Here is an 18,262-nt window from a genome sequence, read left to right as displayed (position 1 = left end):
CTCTCTGCCCATACGACAGTATCACAAGTGGCGGCCTCGCGGTCCCATACGAACCCAGACCTCTCTGCCCATACGACAGTATCAGCACAATCGGCGGCCTCGCGATCCCCTACGAATCCAGACCTCTCTACCTAGACGGCAGTCTCATACGACAGTTCATCCTATGATCACCATAACATACAAAAAGGGAATCAGTCTCACTATTCATCAGATCACACAAGGATTGCCAGTTCGGGCATAGCCTGTTCTCAGGTTTGAGGGGCTCCTCTTTCCCTTATTCAGTTACCACTTACCTGATCAGGGTTAACATCTGTTCATGTAGCCGCAGCTGATTAGAAGAATAGGCTACCCTCTTATACAAGAACACGCAGCACATGTTGGTTCACTACAAACTGGATACTTTATTACTCATTGCATACACGATCACATAACATTACAATATGACACATAACCTGCAAAGAAAAGTGAAAGATTAAGTTATACACTCTAATAAGAAAGGGTCGACATCACCTTAGTAGTATGTAGCCTGCACTCAGTGGTCATCTAGGCTCCCTTCTCGTCTGTGCCTCGGCTCGCCTGGAATCACCCTTCTCCGAGTCACTGGGACCTCTTCCTTATCGGCTACTCTCTCCTCTCTGGTTATTCTGTTAGGAAAGCATCTGTCTCTCAGTTCTTCTCCGCCTTCAAGATGGCGTCTGTCTTCCCTGGAATAAGTAGTAGCTTTACTGCTAACGGCTAGATGCCGCCTACGGACTGAACATGTAACTGCCTCAAACTTTCACTAATATAGAGGTGCATTTCCTCATGGAAAATTCCGGCCCGTAACCTGCCGCCCACCAAATTCTTGTACCTCCCCGTACCAAGGACACGTTCCCAGCCGGCCGGCCTGATGTAGTGTCTTCGGCATGAAGAAAAATACAATCCTTCGATAAGGGCCGGCCTGAACCGGTTCTCTCCAAGCGAATAACACCTCATAACTAAAACATCACATTTGACCTAGAAGTATCCCAAGCTGCCGGAGCAGAAAGAAAGATGGAGTCTCTCCCGTTTGAGGTCTACCAGGCCTGAATTCAGCACAGCTCCATGAAATACCCTCACTACAGGACAGGTTATCCCTAATACTAACGAATCTATCCCCTAGGCTATGTGTGCAAGCCCTGATCTATGGGGAAGAGCACAGAATCATGTTGAAGTGCCTAGTAAATAGGCTCCATTCACTACTCTAACCCTTAGGCTTGAATGGTAAGAGACTGAAGTCACATTCAATCACTTGTTAACACAAGAAGGCCAGGAAAATCGAGCAGAACAGTGATTTACACTGTATTTTGTTTTTCACAGGAAGCCAGTGCAGATCTCCATTAGAATGTTAATGTGATGTGGTGGTGGATTTCCTTTACAGCCATATCTGTTGTATTCTGTGCAACTTGTAACATCTGGATGCTTGCTATGGAAGTATCCAAGTGTAGACCATTGCAGTACTCTTTCTTAGAGCTGCATTTCTCCCCAGTGGAGCAGTTTGCAGGATCTGAACAGGTGAAGGTGATATCTTCATTGGATTGGGGATCCCAAGACATTATATTGTCAAAAATAACCCCCAGAGACTTAACCATATCCTTGGGTGCAAATAGGCAGAGGGGACCTCGTCTTTAGTTTTTTTTCTTACTAGTTCCAGTATCAGTCACCAGCAATTCTTCAATGTTTCTTGTTGCTAAGACCTAAACATTTTAAGTTCACCCATTCCGGTAATGGGGTGAAGATCATTGGTTCTTTACCTATAGTCTGGGGACCCCTGCGGGTCCACGAAGCCTATTTAGGGGGTCTGCGATTGCTAAGAAAATTAAATAACAGATTAATAAAGTGTATATAAACAAGAAGCATAATGTAAAATTGAAAATGTTAAAAACATTCTGTAAATGTGAAGGAATATGAAATTGGAGACAAAATTAATATCCTTAGATTCGTGTGAGCAGTGTATGTGCATCAAAAATATAATATGGGAATGAGTGAACTCAATTGAATTCATAAAAGCTCCAAGCTTCCCATTCAAATTTCGTTTTTTGTGTGTGAATTAGATAAAATATGTCCTCATTTGTGTATTTGTTTGATTAATGCTTACTTTAGTATTTTTTGTATTGTTTTGCGATTCAAATAATCAAAAATGCTTAAGCTTGGGTCCCTGGTTTCCAGTAAAGACTCATTTGGGGTTCCCAGGTTCCAGTAATGATTAAGTTGGGGGTCCACAGAAGTCAAAAGGTTAAGAACGCTTTAGATGCTTTTTCACTGGAGTTGCTTTCCCTATTAGAAATGCTAAACACTACTGGGGTGTCATTGGCATAATTATGGAAATAAACATTCTGACATTCTGGGTACAAAACAAATGGCTTTAGAATATTGACTTTGAACCGTTATTTTGCTTGCAGGACCACCCCTGAATGTCTGTGTCCTTACGTAGCACTCTTTCTTCACTGTCCCAACGGCACAGGCTTCTCCCCAGCATCTCTTCCTTCATATTGACACCTCTGAAATTAGTTTCAATTGATGTTTACTTTATCAAATGGTTCCTTAATCTGGACTGTCCCTTTCACGCTTCCAATAACTTTTTTGTTTCCTTTCTGCTGATTACTTCTATGCCTGTGAAAGTGCACACTCCGTCAAACATTGCCTGTACCCACAGATGGTTCCCAAGTAATTGGTGCCTCTCGTAGCGTTAACTTGCTGCAGCTTGGTGCCAGTTGTCGTAAAACCTGTGCGTCACTAACTCTCACAGTAGTGGGGGGAATAATTGCAAGGGATATGGAGTTGAATGTAGCTGTGTAATGATATTTCTGCACAATCGCGCCATGTACATAAGGTACACAGCAAAAATTAGAAGTTTCAGTAATCAAAGCAAACACTGCTAGGTGCAGCAATACAGAGGAAAACATCTGACATAAAATGATCTAAAGCAAGCACCTCACACACAAAGTAACCACGTGCATATACCCCTCTTACACTAGGAAGATGTTTAAGCGTTCTTAAGCGTAAAGTAGGGAGACCTCATTTTTAGAGTTCATTTGAGTATATTTTGTACCTTCAACTAGGTAACACTTAATGCAGTTAACTTTGGTTGACATAACTTAAAAACAAAATGTACCTGTGGAGCACAGTGCATGACATTGTCTACAAAGAAAATCCACTAAAGCCTCCCCGTCCTGCTGCTGATGTGGCAATGGACCCATAACCAAGGGTTTCCGGCAGCCCCAACTTCCTTGACTGCTGGATTAGAGTTGAGAGCAGCCCCCATTGCTCTTGTGTGGGAGACCATTTACTATGCAGTGCAGGAATTGTAGTATAGTACGTCTGTGTCCAAAGGTCCAGTGAATTCTGAACCGCTTTTGTACCTGTAGATACTTCCCACACATTGTATTCCTTGATCTCAATCAATTGAGTGACCTTCTGTGTCCTGCAATTTCCCTTCGCACTCTGTCTTTGCATTGTTTCCAATGTAATGATAGCTACTAACTTGTGCCCAGCTTTACTCCATGTTCCTCGCCGTCCTTCAACACTAATTTGCTTTTTTCTACTAATGTGGTTGGGTACCAATCGCTATGGACTCCTTCCCATTTAGTCACTATATGACTACCACACTCAGAGGCATATCCTGCCCTCCAGTCATGCTGACCTTTTGCAACGTTGACTATCACTGACCTTGTGCGCCTCTTCCTACTTTGTTGAAGCTCTCCGCTGTTGCGACAGTGGGGAAGTCCGGTAATCCTCTTGATGTGTGACTAACAAGTCCCACATTTTCCTTGATTGTTGACTTGAACCACTGCAGCTCATCTACGACCATGGTGGAAATATGCTGCCTGTGCCTGTATGTTCCAGCGTTGATGGGACCCTTGCCCACAGCCCACTTCACCCCTTCTCACCATGGCGGGAAGCTGCTACTTGTGCCGGTCTCTCCCACTGCTGTGATATGGTAGTAGAAACTATCCTCCCTTTTCCCCGGGGCTTGCTATCCGGCCAGCCTTTAAAGGCTGCATTTCAGTAGTAACTAGTACTTCATCCCAGGTTGATGGTAAATGCCGATTTCTATCTCGGGCCTTGTTTCTGTTGCTGAGAATGCTTGGAACCACTGGCACCCAGAAGATGTGTGCATTGCAGGTTGAGCCCAAGCCTGGAGTATGCACTGGTCTATTGCAGACCTGTTAATCAAATGCTCTCTTTTTCTCCAAAAAATGTTTTCTTATAAACTTGGAAGCTGCAGGGAGCTTCTTGGACAGAGTTCCCTTTAGTAGGAGTTTGCTCTCTTTTTTCTAGACAACCAATCTTTTCTTATAAATGCTTTAAGCAGCTGACTCACCCCTCAGGATGTCGAGTCTCTCCTAACAGAAGCAGACCAGGGCACAGGACAAGCTTTTTATTCCCTTGTCTGAAATGAAACCACCTGATCCAAGCCAAAGCCTCGAAGTTTTTTTGTGGCACAAGAGAAGATCTGGAATCTTTTCTGATGCCATTTAAAGTCAGTAATGCAAACCAGAAACTCAGCAGTTAGCTGAAGATGGATGTTGAAAGTTCCCAGGTATCTGTGCCCTTAAAGATCCTCAGCCAACCAGTGGTGGCCTTCCATTTTTAGGTATTGCCTGAGACGGCACATGCGCTGTGGCTTGCTAAACATTTTATTTACTTACTAGGGGCTTAGAGCCCTTCCATTGCTTACCATTGGTTGGCTTCATTGTCACTCTTCTTTCTTTGCTGGTCTTTGGTTGGCGTGTGCCAGCCTCTATTCCTCTTCCTATGTTTTGCCCAAGCACTGCTTCCTATCGGCGCCAATTATCCTTCCACTGCTTGTACTCTTTTGAATGTGTCCTATTTAAATGTTTTTAATTGCAGCAATCCATAAGAGGGCATGTGCCTGCAGACTATCTCCCCTCTCACGTCCCCCTATGCCTTTCTGCTTGCCCTCTTCCAACCTCCCGCCCCTCTCCCTGTTGTACAACAAGGTTTTTTTTTTTTTAAAGCCACAAAGTTAACCCTACCAATGCTAATCGCATTTTACATAAAATAAGCTTACCCTGAGGTTTGTGGCAATCAGGCTTGCACTTAATGTTATTTTGTCCTCGTGAGGATTAGACAGAATAGGAAAATGTACGGTTATTGTGTGCCCCCGTGGCAGCCCGAGAGCAGCTCACCTGCTAACCCATAGGTACGATTTCACAACCTCTAAGACGTTCATGTACCCCTGCCTGTATCTGCCAAGTGGAGATATAACATGTTAGGACCCTTGAGACAGAACTGCATTTTTAATAGGCAGTGATTAGTCTCCGCAAATGTGGAGTTGATCATTGAACAGGTACAGACCAAACTAAAAGTACCACAATGCACTATGCTGCAAGCAGGCTGATGCCAGCTGGGGGTTGGGCTGGCGAGGCAAATGTGTGGTGTAAGATACTCTACCTGACCTCTCTGAGGTGACTAAAGAGCAGGACCCAATTTCTGGTGGCGCAGTGTGTTTAGGAGGAGGAGCAGATATTTATATCGATCTCATAACTAGTTTTTATATTGTTTATTCTTCTTTAGGGCATACCAGTCATGGACAGGGCCTAGTGGCGCTTTGTCTTTTCATTCAATTATCCCATCTCATTTTTTTTTTCTTTTTTTCCCAAAACCTTTATTTGACACAGCAGTTATGTACAGTCACGGGCCTACAACCTCCGAGGCCGGCCGCTAGTGTGCAAGAAGGAGAATCAATACCCATCTCATTTTTTAACAACCATTTTTAACTTATTACTTAGTTGTTGCTTTCGTGGAAAGTTGTGGCCTACGTTTGCATTTGTTTACTCTTGAGTAACTTGTTTTCGTCTAAAACTATGCCTCTAGGTATCTATAAAGCTATGTCACATCAAAGGTTATGAAACATGTACATGTCGTCTTCTAATGCTATCGATAAACCTGTCAGCCTATTCTATGGAAATCAGTATGTTAACATTTAGAAGGAACTCTTTGATAGGATGTTGCTGTGAATCCTATGGCGAGTGCATAATAGGGAGATGCACATTTGAGTAAGCTTCCTATTTGGTTGCCTTGTGCATTTCAATTGCTGTGCCGTGGGAATAGGAAAATGTAGTGTTGCATTGCGTGTAATGCTTTTAATAAAGCAGCCTTTACAAACGTAGTCAATCCCGCTTCCAAGAACTCTATGGTAGGATGTTGCTGTGACGGGGCGAGTGCATGATGGGGAGATGCACATTTGAGTAATATCCCTATTTGGTTGCCTTGTACATTTTAATTGATGTGCAGTGGGAATTAGAAAACAGTGTTAATTGCATTATGTGGCATGCTCATAATAAAACAACCTATAATGCTTCCAAGACTGGTTGTGTGGGCTTTTCTTCATCTCCTTCATTTTGTCCCTCCCCTAAAGCATGGCCTCATTTCTTGTGTCCTTCCACTGCTTACTTTTCAAGCACTCCTTTTTACGTTTTGGTTAAGCACTGCAAGAGTGCATGTTTTCCAGCTGTCTCTTGTGTACTTCTCTTTGCCCCTCCACTGTACTCCATGTTGCTCTTGCCTGTGTGCTTGTCCCCCACGCCCCTCTATGTTGTGGTTGCCATTGTAAAAAGATAGAATAACTCCCATACGACCTGTATTTCTTCTATATGGACCCGCTAGATTATGAAGATAATTTCTTTTTTCAATAATACAAAATTACATGATTAAAAACACATTATGAAATCGTATATACACCAAAGATGTTAACATAGTGTTTCCACATAGAGTGAAAACAGAAAAGCATGAAAAAACATATATCTATCGTTGCCATTGTGTGCTTCTTCCCTGCATTGCTTTATCGCCTGTTGGCTTCTCCCCGGTCCATGCTATACTCTTTCACCAGTGTGCTCCTGTTCCCCTGTACTTCACATTGCTCTCTCTCTCTTGCCAATGTTATGTACTTCTCCAGCGACCCTCTGTGGTGCTTCCGACCCTGCCCTCCGTGATGCTTCTCCCCACCTGCGATCTTAGTGTTTCCACCACCCCTGCTCTTCTTCTTGCTACCCTCACTCACTTAAAAAAACGCTTTTGCACAACCTTTTATTTATCAAGCCAAATTGAATCACTAACTAAAGCACCGGCACATTTTGGAGGCATGTGCGTGCATGTCCCTACAAACGGATCCGGCCACAGTGGCCTGGTCATAGCACCTTTTTGTGTTTTTGGTTGTTTTTGTTTCCTTCAGCCATGCCGCACATAATCTTTAAAAACCATTGACAAAACCAATTGGTTCCAAAGGCCTGACCTGTTGGCTCTGCCAGTGCTTGTTCTTTAAGCCATTTCAGCCTTTGCTTTTCCTCTGAACGCCTAGTTGGACCTGACACCCCATCAGTGTTGAATGTCTATCTCTAAGGTGATTATGGTCACCATGACCATGCTGTGCTGTACTGGCACTTTTTGTCGCATCCGTGACATGGATGGCGACTTTGTTCTGATCAAGTGCACGCTGCGCCGCAATAGCGTTCTCACCTTTTGACAGTTCCTTTGGCTTGGCTCACTAATCAGCCTTTGTTGAGGGCCTGTGTGTGACAGCTTCAGAATAACAAGCACGGAGCAGATCCTCTCTCGCTGCCACCGCCTTGTCTACCTTTCAGGTCTGGCAGCGCAGCAGTTTGGATAACCAGTCTCGGTATTCTTCAGGGTGCTTTTGATCAAATTATGGCAAGGTTGTATGTGCTGCATCCATGCTGTTTAGGTGTGTGTGTGAAGCACTGCACTCCTGCAAGATTGCAAGAAACCTGCATAACAGGTCTCCTCTGCATCAGGCCACCGCGACCCACGGATGTGCTTTAAAGCAGGATTCCCAAGCAACTTGGTCAGGGTTTGACATTTCTGGGTTAACTTCAAGTTCGTGGTACTTGGGGTGAGAGGTTACAAAAACACTGTTTCCAGTGGCTGTTGTATGGGATCTGGTGCAAAATCACATAGCCTAACACTGCTTTATTTTACCCCTTGTGTCCAATGCAAAACCAATCCAAAACCTTGTGCTTTAGCAAATGGGGGTCCTTGGTTTTCCTACACAAAGGGAGGTCTTCGCGCCTTGAGAAAGTGTTTGTTTTTGGCATATATTTGATTTCTTTCAAGGAAGTACCCTGAAAAAATAACTACTCCCCAATGTTACCCTCATTTGGAATGGCTGTGAGCAAGCCCATATCTCCCCAGCAGATTTGTGTGTTTGTCCTCAAGATTTTTTTAAATTTGTTGCAGCCCTGGCTGGATGCAGGAATTAGCACAATGGCAGATCTTTTCGGCGATAGCACATTATTAGACCATGACACCTTCGTAGATGAAACTGGGGCCCCGGCACATTTATAGATCATACACGCTGCATTGCTCAGATACATCCGGATACACTGGGCCCCGCAAAGACAGGAACCCATAACCAATGCGCTAGTTAGGACGTTATATAATATGGGGAGAGGTAGACACCTTATCCGATGGATCTACACCGGTATTAGCACGCATACGGCAGCCGACCTTACTACACTGAGGGCTGCATGGGAGAGGGACATAGGTAGAGCCATCACGGACAGAGAATGGACATGGATACTGGAACACCCACGGAAGACATCTAGGAACGCAAAGTTCAAATTTATACAGACAATGGTAGTGCACCGTGCTTATCTTACCCACACAAATTAAATCGAATGTTCCCGCATACTCCACACTACTGCCCGCGATGCTTATTAGAGGGAGCGTGCCTATTACATATGTTGTGGACCTGCCCCAAGGTGCGGGGATACTGGGACGCCGTCCGACAGAGGATAGGGGAAGCGACAAACCGGGACATACAGAATACACTGGAAGAATGCATCTTGGGGCTCCACAAACAAGCCTCAAGGCATAAAGTACAATACCGCTTTATAGATCTAGCGCTCATTCTAGCTAAGCGTAATATAACTATGCGTTGGAAATCGCGGAGGCCCCCAGACACACTGACATGGCATTCGGAAATGGTGAAATGGGGCGCTGCAGAGAGCGCGGCATTACGTACAGAAGAACTCAAGGGGCTGCGAAAAATTCCAATAGCAATGGAATGGGATATAATGATGGAAGCGATAAGATCGGTAGGCGAAGCTTAGGACCCTGCACAGAATGCAGCACTGTCCACAAAGAAGGGCGCCGGATGTTTTTCTGTTGATAGTACATGGGGAAGGTGTTGTATAAAATATATAAGTAAACCGGGTTGAGTATACAATCGAAAATCCAAAACGCACAGGGCACAGACATACAAGTGAGACGGGGGTGGAACGGGTGGGGGGGAGTTGGGCATCGTTTTACAAGCATACATACTGCAAAGACATTAATAAAGGGGGTGGATACCCCGGCAGGACTTGAAACACTTATCCTAGGGTACAAAAGAATGTATCTATGTAGCGACGGAATTGTATTATGTACGAACCAAGGTGTGGTATGTAAAGAATACGGATGCTACAAACGTCTATTATGGTACTTTTGTATTGCGAAACCCTGAAAACCAATAAAATATGTTTTAAAAAAATCTTTTTTTTATTTATTTTTTTCAATTTGTTTCAAACCTTCTCACTGTGTACCTCTGGAATCTGTGCTCGTGAATGAATTTGGACCAGGAAGGACTTTGCATCAATCAGTCACGGCCTATCCAAAATAAGCATTCATAGCATGTTAGTGGCTGACTGACAGCCTGCTGAAGCAGACCCTGCCCTTTGTATAAGTGGAGAATTGCTTTCAAAAGACCTTGTGCTGTGAGGGTCTTCAGATCCACATTCTTCAGGAGGTGGGCCAGAGAAGTGAAAGGGCCCTGCTTTACCGCTTGTGGTGGGCACGCCTAGGGAAGGATTTGTAGCTGGATGGTTACAGACAATCCTCCTATTTCTGGTGGAACAATAAAGTCAAAGAATCCACCTCTGGTGTTTCCTTCACCATGTTATCATGAAGGAAATTCACCTGGTGATGCTCTTCCAAATGTAGTGTTGATTCTAGGATACACCTCTGATTCTGGCCCCCAGGCCGCCGGACTGCAAAGCAACTGAGATTGTGCAGAAGCATTATCCATCCTTCTGGAGCGGTTTCAGACTTCAAACTCTTGATAACCTCTCCTCATCCACTCCTCTATTCTTTCCTTTGTCCTTTTCCTCTTCTCCATTTTCCCTTTGCACTCCCCTCGCTTCAGTGTATCTTCCTTTAATTTCTCATTCTGTTCTCCTTCAACACTCTAGCCATCTTTTCTCTTACCAATATCTTCTCCCCATCTCTGCCCCTTTTATGTCTTTTCTTCCATTCTCCTCTGCTCCTTTTGTCCTAACCTTATCTCTTTTCCACTCACTCCCTTCTATTTTTGTCTCTTCTAACCTCTCACATCTCTCTTAACCATTTGTCTCCCTAGCTTCTTTCAACCTTCTCTTTCCTCCCTCTCTGGCCTCCGTTCTGCTCCTTGGCTATTGACAAATCAAGAATAAACTAATCTTTGTTTGCCTGTCGCTAGCTTGAACTAAGACAGTATCCCTCATTAGTGACGATTGTTCAAAGTGGCCCCAAAAATAACGTATCTGTTAAAAGACAGCTGATCATTTAGACAATCGGCGACCGTTTGCTTTTCTTTATTCAAACATTCTTGGCTGAATATAAGTTTTGAAGCCTAGAATTGTTTCTCGTTTGACACAAAAGACCGCCTTCCCTTTTTCCATAAAAGTCCAGTAGAGGCAATTTCTAAATAAAAGAGGAGGCAGGGAAAGACGAGGCACCCTTGCTCTCCAGTTCTGCTCAGATTTGTTTCCACAGAGAACGACTATGTGACGTGAGTGCTGAGGTCTGTGTGCAGCCGGTGAGTGCTGAGGTCTGTGTGCAGCCGGTGAGTGCTGAGGTCTGTGTGCAGCCGGTGAGTGCTGAGGTCTGTGTGCAGCCGGTGAGTGCTGAGGTCTGTGTGCAGCCAGTGGGTGCTGAGGTCTGTGCGTAGCCGGGTAGTTGCGCAATGCAAAAAATAAAATAAAACAAATAAAATATAAACTTACCTTGCCGCTAGGTCCCGCATCTCTGCTCCTGCTCTCTTAACCCCTTCGCCGCGGCACGAATTCCGCCGCGGCGCTGGGGTTAAGAGAGCAGGAGCAGAGATGCGGGACCTAGCGGCAAGGTAAGTTTATATTTTATTTGTTTTATTTTATTTTTTGCATTGCGCAACTACCCGGCTACGCACAGACCTCAGCACCCACCGGCTGCACACAGACCTCAGCACTCACCGGCTGCACACAGACCTCAGCACTCACCGGCTGCACACAGACCTCAGCACTCACCATCTGCACACAGACCTCAGCACTCACCGGCTGCACACAGACCTCAGCACTCACCGGCTGCACACAGACCTCAGCACTCACGTCACATAGTCGTTCTCTGTGGAAACAAATCTGAGCAGAACTGGAGAGCAAGGGTGCCTCGTCTTTCCTCTGCTCCTGCTCTCTTAACCCCTTCGCCGCGGCACGAATTCCGCCGCGGCGCTGGGGGGGTTTGGGGGCACTGCGGCGCCGCCGTGCTCGTGAGCTGTGCTCATGACGGAGTGGTTCCGTCACGACTCCGCCCACTGCGCTAATCGCCCGCACAGGCGGGGAATTAGCGTCGCGTGGGCGGAGCGGCCGCCAACGGCCGCAGCATGACGGAACCACTCCGTCATGAGCACACGGCGCCCGTGGCTCATGACGGAGTGGTTCCGTCATGAGCACGGAACGGGTTAAGGAAACTCGAGGAACAGAAAGCCAGGAAGAACAGCCACGCTCCCCTGACCAATCACAACGCTGCAATTGGTTTGGAGCATCCTGGTTCGACGCTCAACTAGGGACTGGGGGCCTGGGCATGTTCTCCGCGCAGGCTGTAAGGCAGCCTACATGGAGAACAGGGAAAGTGCGCATGACTGTCTTGGGTGGCCCAAGACGGCCAACCAAACAGTCATTGTGCACTTCGGAGTGGGCAAACTACTCCTCCTGTGCCCTGCTCCGAGAGCAGAGCAGCCCCGCCCACCCGCAAAAGAAACCTAAAATGATAATAATTTAAAGTTAATATTATTATATATTTCCTTAACTTTCACTGTTCAAAAGCAGGGCGGTGATGCTCCTACGCCATAGCGGAGGAGCCGCTACTGAAAGGCAGATTCCTCCAGTCGTGCACTGTGCATGTGGCACCACGCAAAACAATTACCTTTGATTGACAATAAAGCAAGCCAGTGGTAAGCAATTGCATTTCACAAACAGACAGCTTTGCTCAATCTGATAAGCAATACCTAAAAATGATAGTCCAGTCATGTATCTGTCCTTTACTATGAGCATTGTTTTTGTGACCCATATCTGTATCTGGTAAGTTGCTTTCTTGTCTTAATTCAACTTTTGTTTTTCTTTTTTCTCCACAGCGTTGACCTTGTGCATGCCCAGATCCATGTTGCAGAAGGTAAAAGCCTCCCTGACTTAGGCCTTAAACAGGACAATATCCGCATCAATGGCTGCGCCATACAGTGCAGGGTCACCACGGAGGATCCATCGCGGGGATTCCAGCCAGACACTGGCCGCATTGAGGTAGGATTGGAAGATGCCTACGTTTTTAGAATTTGTCCCTGGTTCTAGATGTAGAAGAATTGGTTGACTGGCCTATATGTGACATGGAACACTTCTTAGAAGGCCAAGGCCTATGAAAAACTTGAGACAGTCATACTTGTGCCTGGCGAGCTCAACATTTGAAAAACACACATCTACAGGTTATCAGTGGAAACTGTACACTTCCCCCCCACATTCTCCTGTCATTGGTGTATGTTCAAATCTAGTATGTGATAATTAAAAGTAGTAAGGGTGTCTGTCAGCGAAAATGCTACCCTTTAGCTTGTGTGTCTGTTTGTGCTACAGATTACTTCAGCATATTTTCTCGGTTCTCAACCCTTTGGTAGCGAGGATGTAGCTAAAGGCTCAAATCCTGGAGAGGGATGGTTGATAATGCCATGTGCCTCAACTTGAATATACCTAGTTAACAGAGCATGAGAGCAGATTACTACCCTGGCACTCTTCAAGCCTGAATGAAAGTTTTCCTGGTCAACAAGCTATCCCCACCTCCTTCTAGCATGATTGGTTTCACCTTCAATGGAACCAGATCACAGTTTCTTGGTCACAAGCATGTAAGTGAAGCACTAACCCGCCAGCAAAGCAGTTTTGATCGTTCGTATGCCTGTACTGTGTGGAAAACTATTGAACTTCTTTGATCTCGAGTATGCCTAGCTAGAAATCGAGTTTTCGATAGTCCAAATCATAGTACAATGGTGTTGGTGCTAGGAGAATGCAATCTAAGACCATATGGTTGCTGTTAAAGCTGCTCCTAAGAGAAATCATTTTCATTAGAACCGAACCGTTGAGAAGTTTTAGTTGCAAAAAGTATGGCTTTGGGTAAGCTTCAGTTTTAGTTGGAAGGCCAATGTAATCCTTTCGTCTTGCTTAAATATCTCCAGTTAATTTGTGGTTGCCTCTTGTGCCATTTTTTGCATTTCGTATCTCTTCTACGAGTCTGTTAGAGGATGTGGGTTAACACTCTGTAGATCGCGCCATGGACCGCTCAGTAAATTTGACACTTTGAAGATATGACGCTCTCCCACCCATTCCCAAGAATGCAACCTGCCTATATAAAATAGTTTACAGGGGATGGGCCATTGGAGAGTAGGAAAGGCCTGACCCTTACATTGCTCAAACCACCCGCTAATACCTGTCCTCAATACTTCATCAATTTTAGCCTCCTGGTGACATTATCATCTCTAACCTGAGGATCCTCAAAGGCCTTGAAGTTCAGTGGGTTATGAAAAGAAAATCTGATTTGTCTCAATCTGAACTACACGTTCTTTGGGTCAATACCTAGACAACTATTTTGCTAATCCAGTGTATGGTTTATACATTATGTAATCCTAAACACATTTACAGTATTTTTAAGTCTTGTTAAATTCCACCCGAATTTCCTTAAATGTCTGGGGTGGTTCGAGAGACACTTCACTCGTCCCCGACCTCGTCTGGATTTATTCCGGCTCCCGTAGCCTCTTAACGAGTTTGTACACTCATTGGACTTAACCCACCACCACCCACGCCCAATTTTCCGAGCATTGCCCTTCATTGCACTCGCTTGTGTCCCTCCACGTTGGACTTGCCATCTCCGATCTCCCCCCCGCATTTGATTGCTTCCTCAAGTCATTTCGCCCTTGGGTGCCAGATGTATAGGATCCATCTTCTGGATTCCCCTCCTCCCTCACATTGAATGCCTACCGAGCACCCCAAATTGAATTGTGTAACCATCGTCCTGATGATGACCTCAAGTTAGAAAGGTTGAAACGCGCTTGACTCTACAACACCAATTGCGGCATTTTTATGGGTCACCACAATGTAAATATGTTTTGTGATTGTAAATACTTTGTTTGACCTTCACTGATTACCTTACTATTCCTTTGCGCCGCCTCACGTTGTTCCATAATCAGTTATGTCACTGCGCCGTTTATTCTCCACAACACTTTGTGTGCACATCTGATTGTTATGTTTACTGCAATTTAGTTGTAATTATGTGCCTCTATATGCAAATAAGAATCTTCTCACCCTCCTTCGGTCTCCCTTGTTTCCTTCCTGTGCTATGTGATTGATATGGTATTTAACCAGCCCACCCCCTGCTTGATCTACCTGTTGAGACGTTGTTCTATTGTTACAATAATTACCCGGTCTCAACTGGGTTAACTGGTTTACTCCTGTTCTCTTTGTCTTGGGGTGGTTCGAGGGCACATGTTTATATGAATACTCTTTTGTGAATCCTAGTCCATACTTTATCATTTTGCCTGTTCACTTATGTACTAGACTGTCAGGATTGTTTTGGAGGCCTGGGCAATACTGTGTCCCAAACACTAATATACTAGTCAAATATGTGCTGTTTTCTAGTATCTAGTAAGTCTTACTTAATATATTGATGGCAAATACTTGGGCATCTTTAAATCGTTACTGTTTTTACCTCATAAATAACTGTCACCCATGACCCTTTAACCTTCAAATTTCAATAAGTAATTTCTCATGTGGTATGTTTTTCGTTCTTTTTGCGTTGGAGTTTTATATAGCACGAACTCGACCCAAAAGTATTGGAGCGCTTTACATGCGCACCGGTTGCGTTACAGACACATTCATTTTGTTCAGCACGGGGAGATTAATTGATTTTCCCAGAAACACAGAATGTTGGGCATCCCTGACGAGTCTCGAACCCAGTTCCCCAGCTTCGAGGTTAACCGCTTTAGCTATTATGCCACATCTGCTCTATTAGCTTACAGATGCATTTGATAACGTATTAAAGGTAAATGAAAAGTTAATGAAGGTTAGGCAAATCTTAAACCAGGTATTGGAGATGAGGCCAAATAGGATGGGCACACACTAAGGACTCGCAGGAAGAGGAACAGCTTGAGCCCGAAGCCTGGCTCTGGACTATCTGGCGGTCCAGTTGGAACTTCGCGCTCATGACCAGCTGAGTTTTCATGTGTTTTTTTTCTGCCTGCCACCCTCTGCTCAGAATGTGATGTCACGGCCAGAGCTGCCGGTTTTGGAACTGGGGCACCAGTTCTAGTCCGAGTTGGGTCAACATCCTGTGATTCTTGGCAAATCTCTTAATCTTCCTTTGCCTAAATGAATGTGGCCATATGTAATGTAACTGGTGCTCATGTTAAGCTCTCTGATACCTTTGATCAAGGTTGTGCTATACAAAAACTACAGAAAAATCCACAAAGAAGTAACCGCAAAGTGTTAATATAAAAATGGGAAGACAAATAGATACCCATTTAGTGGCTGATTTGTACAAAGTGAAACAAGAAACCTGGATAAATTGTCTTTCCTGTTTAAATTGTGTGATCTTAGGCAAATATTTTACTTTACCAAAACTTTTTTCTTTTCGAATGTGAAAACACTTTCAAATATGGGAGTTCATTATACCAGTTGTTAAAACCTATCGTGTTTGCTCTATAATAATTTGTGCCACGTACGTGGTTTACATGACAATTGTCTTTCCTCTTAGTTCACTAATGGTTTGTCTAAACATTTTAATAAGTACTTCTCAGTGCAGTGTTATAATGAGATGTATTAATGCCAAAGCTTCCACATGTTAAAGAAACACACTTTAAGTATTGAAGAGACTATATCATATTTTATGCGATGTTTGTTGTATGATTTCCATAGCAAACATTTTCGAGTCTCAGCTTGTGCACGAGCTCTAAGGCCCAAGCCAAAATCTTAGATTGGCTCTGGCTCGGCTCGCCCTGTTAACTTGTTGGCATGCCCACCTCTACTGTCCATTCCTTCCTGTCAGGTTATACCCACGCTGAGAACCGTGTATAAAGGATTTCTTGTGTACAGAGTACCTTGCTAGACTAAATCCAATGTTGCATGTGCTTTGTTTCTAGTCCTTGTCTGTCTATATTATGCATGTGATACTTATGCTACACTGTGTTTGTAGCAACAGTAAGCACATGACTGTAGTTAAATGTTTATAGTCTCGGTAAATGGCTCTGGTAGCCTCTTCTTATAGACCGGTGATACTCAAAGTACGGCCCTCTTGACCTTTACATGCTGCCCCCCTGGTGAGTAAAAGCATGGTCTGCTGTTTAGTTGCTGAACACCAGTATTCCGCTTTTTTTTTTTTAATCAACGGGCAAGCATTATTCACCTGCAAATGAATGCTTGCCCTTTTAGTTAACATTTTTTTAGACCTCATTACACAATCCTTGATGACCCATCCAGACCCCCTACTGCTACTCTGATGGCATCAGTGAGGCCGTCGGTGACACCACAGACCATTCATTGTGCCCCCTGGGTAAATGTTTGAGTACCCATGATCTAGACTGTGCTAAAAGCCTCTTATGATGGTACAGTTTATGTATTTGCCAGTCTTTAATCGCGGAGTCAAATTATGTTTAATGCATTGTTCTCTTTAAGGTCGCCTGATGTGACTTTGTCAGCTCTTTTCCTAAAGCATATTCATTGATTTTTATAGCAGTCTGCGGGTTTGCTTTTTCAGAGTGCTTTTGCATACCTGCTGTTAAGACTGTTTCTCTGTGGGTATCCGCTTTTAACTTGCAGCTGTGCTACCTCTCCAGCCAGATTTCGACACTCAGCGCTTGGCATCCCCAGTGCCTGCTACTGGAAGGGCTTCCAGAAGCTTCTACAGTTTGATTGAAATGATTTGTGCTCGCCACCCCTCCAAAGCAGTCCCTTGGCGCAGAGGAAGTTTCTGTGAGGATTCCTCTGGTTGTTTTTCTCTGCTCCAAACACATTCATGTGTCTTTCTTATGTTCCCTTTCACCCTCTTCCCATGAATGACCTACACTCACCTGCTTGAATTTTCGACAGCGGGGCCCGGACCCAATTGCTGCTGAACCACAGTTGGCCAACCAACTTGAAGTCCAAACCCCTGCATGAGATGTCTTTGTCTGTGAACTTTATGAACTTGTTCATCAAACTGTTGTTTACAGGCGGCTTGACCTAGAAGCGTGGGGTGGTGTTTGGAAATATTGCTGAACTCTGGAGATGGGTATAGTCTGTACCTGCCCCCATCCTTGAGGTAGCGGAACTTCTAAGTAAGTGTTTAACACCAGGGTCAGAGTGATCTCTCAACCTGTTAAAGAAACAGTGTTTTCCATGAGGCTTCCTTGAGCTCAGAAGCTCATTGTAGAGGGAGATCTTTCGACATGGAATTTCAGAATATCTAGTTGAGAAGTGACAGAGGATTTCGTGGATGTCCTTTCACACGTAAAGTGGCGGGTATTTAAGGCTTGAGGAACACAAAACTTTGTTTCTACTCGAGTCTCCAGTAAAGTGACACGTGCACTGCCTCATAATGGCTTGATAGTTGAACAGAATGACTCTGTGGATGACCCTGTAAGGTCCCTCACTGTCAGAACTATCCTCATAAGAGAGGACAGAACGGGCGTGTTTGGTCCAAGACCTTGTACAGTAAATGTTAGGCAGGTCTCATTCCTGCTGCACAAATATGCTGATGATGGCCCGTTATTGAATGTGAGGAGGTACAGCCGCATGTGCTCAATCGAGGACATAAAGAACCAGGTTCGCAACAGCGAGCTAGTTTGGGCGGTCACATGTATGCTTCTCACTTCCCATGTTAGTGCTGGATCTGGGCAAGAGCTTGGATACACCACTGCATTATCTCTGAGGTGTCTGTGGTACATTTTTCATAAAGTGCTAACCACAAGCTTTTTGCTATCCGATTG

General features: G+C 44.6%; 1 protein-coding gene across 4 annotated transcripts in view; it reads left to right on the top strand.

The window, feature by feature from the left end:
* Positions 1-18,262, top strand: part of PC (pyruvate carboxylase) — a 2,056,240-nt gene that overhangs the window by 1,065,833 nt on the left and 972,145 nt on the right. For all 4 annotated transcript variants that reach the window (XM_085625491.1, XM_085625492.1, XM_085625493.1 and 1 more), the window contains one exon: positions 12,404-12,566. In XM_085625491.1, coding sequence (XP_085481617.1) covers positions 12,404-12,566 — 163 coding nt within the window. The remainder of the gene's footprint in view (positions 1-12,403; positions 12,567-18,262) is intronic.

This window comes from Triturus cristatus, chromosome 9 (assembly GCF_964204655.1).
Source record: "Triturus cristatus chromosome 9, aTriCri1.1, whole genome shotgun sequence".
Classification (NCBI taxonomy): Eukaryota; Metazoa; Chordata; class Amphibia; order Caudata; family Salamandridae; genus Triturus; species Triturus cristatus.
The sequence above is the reverse complement of the archived record's forward strand: the minus strand, read 5'-3'. Positions and strand labels throughout refer to the sequence as shown.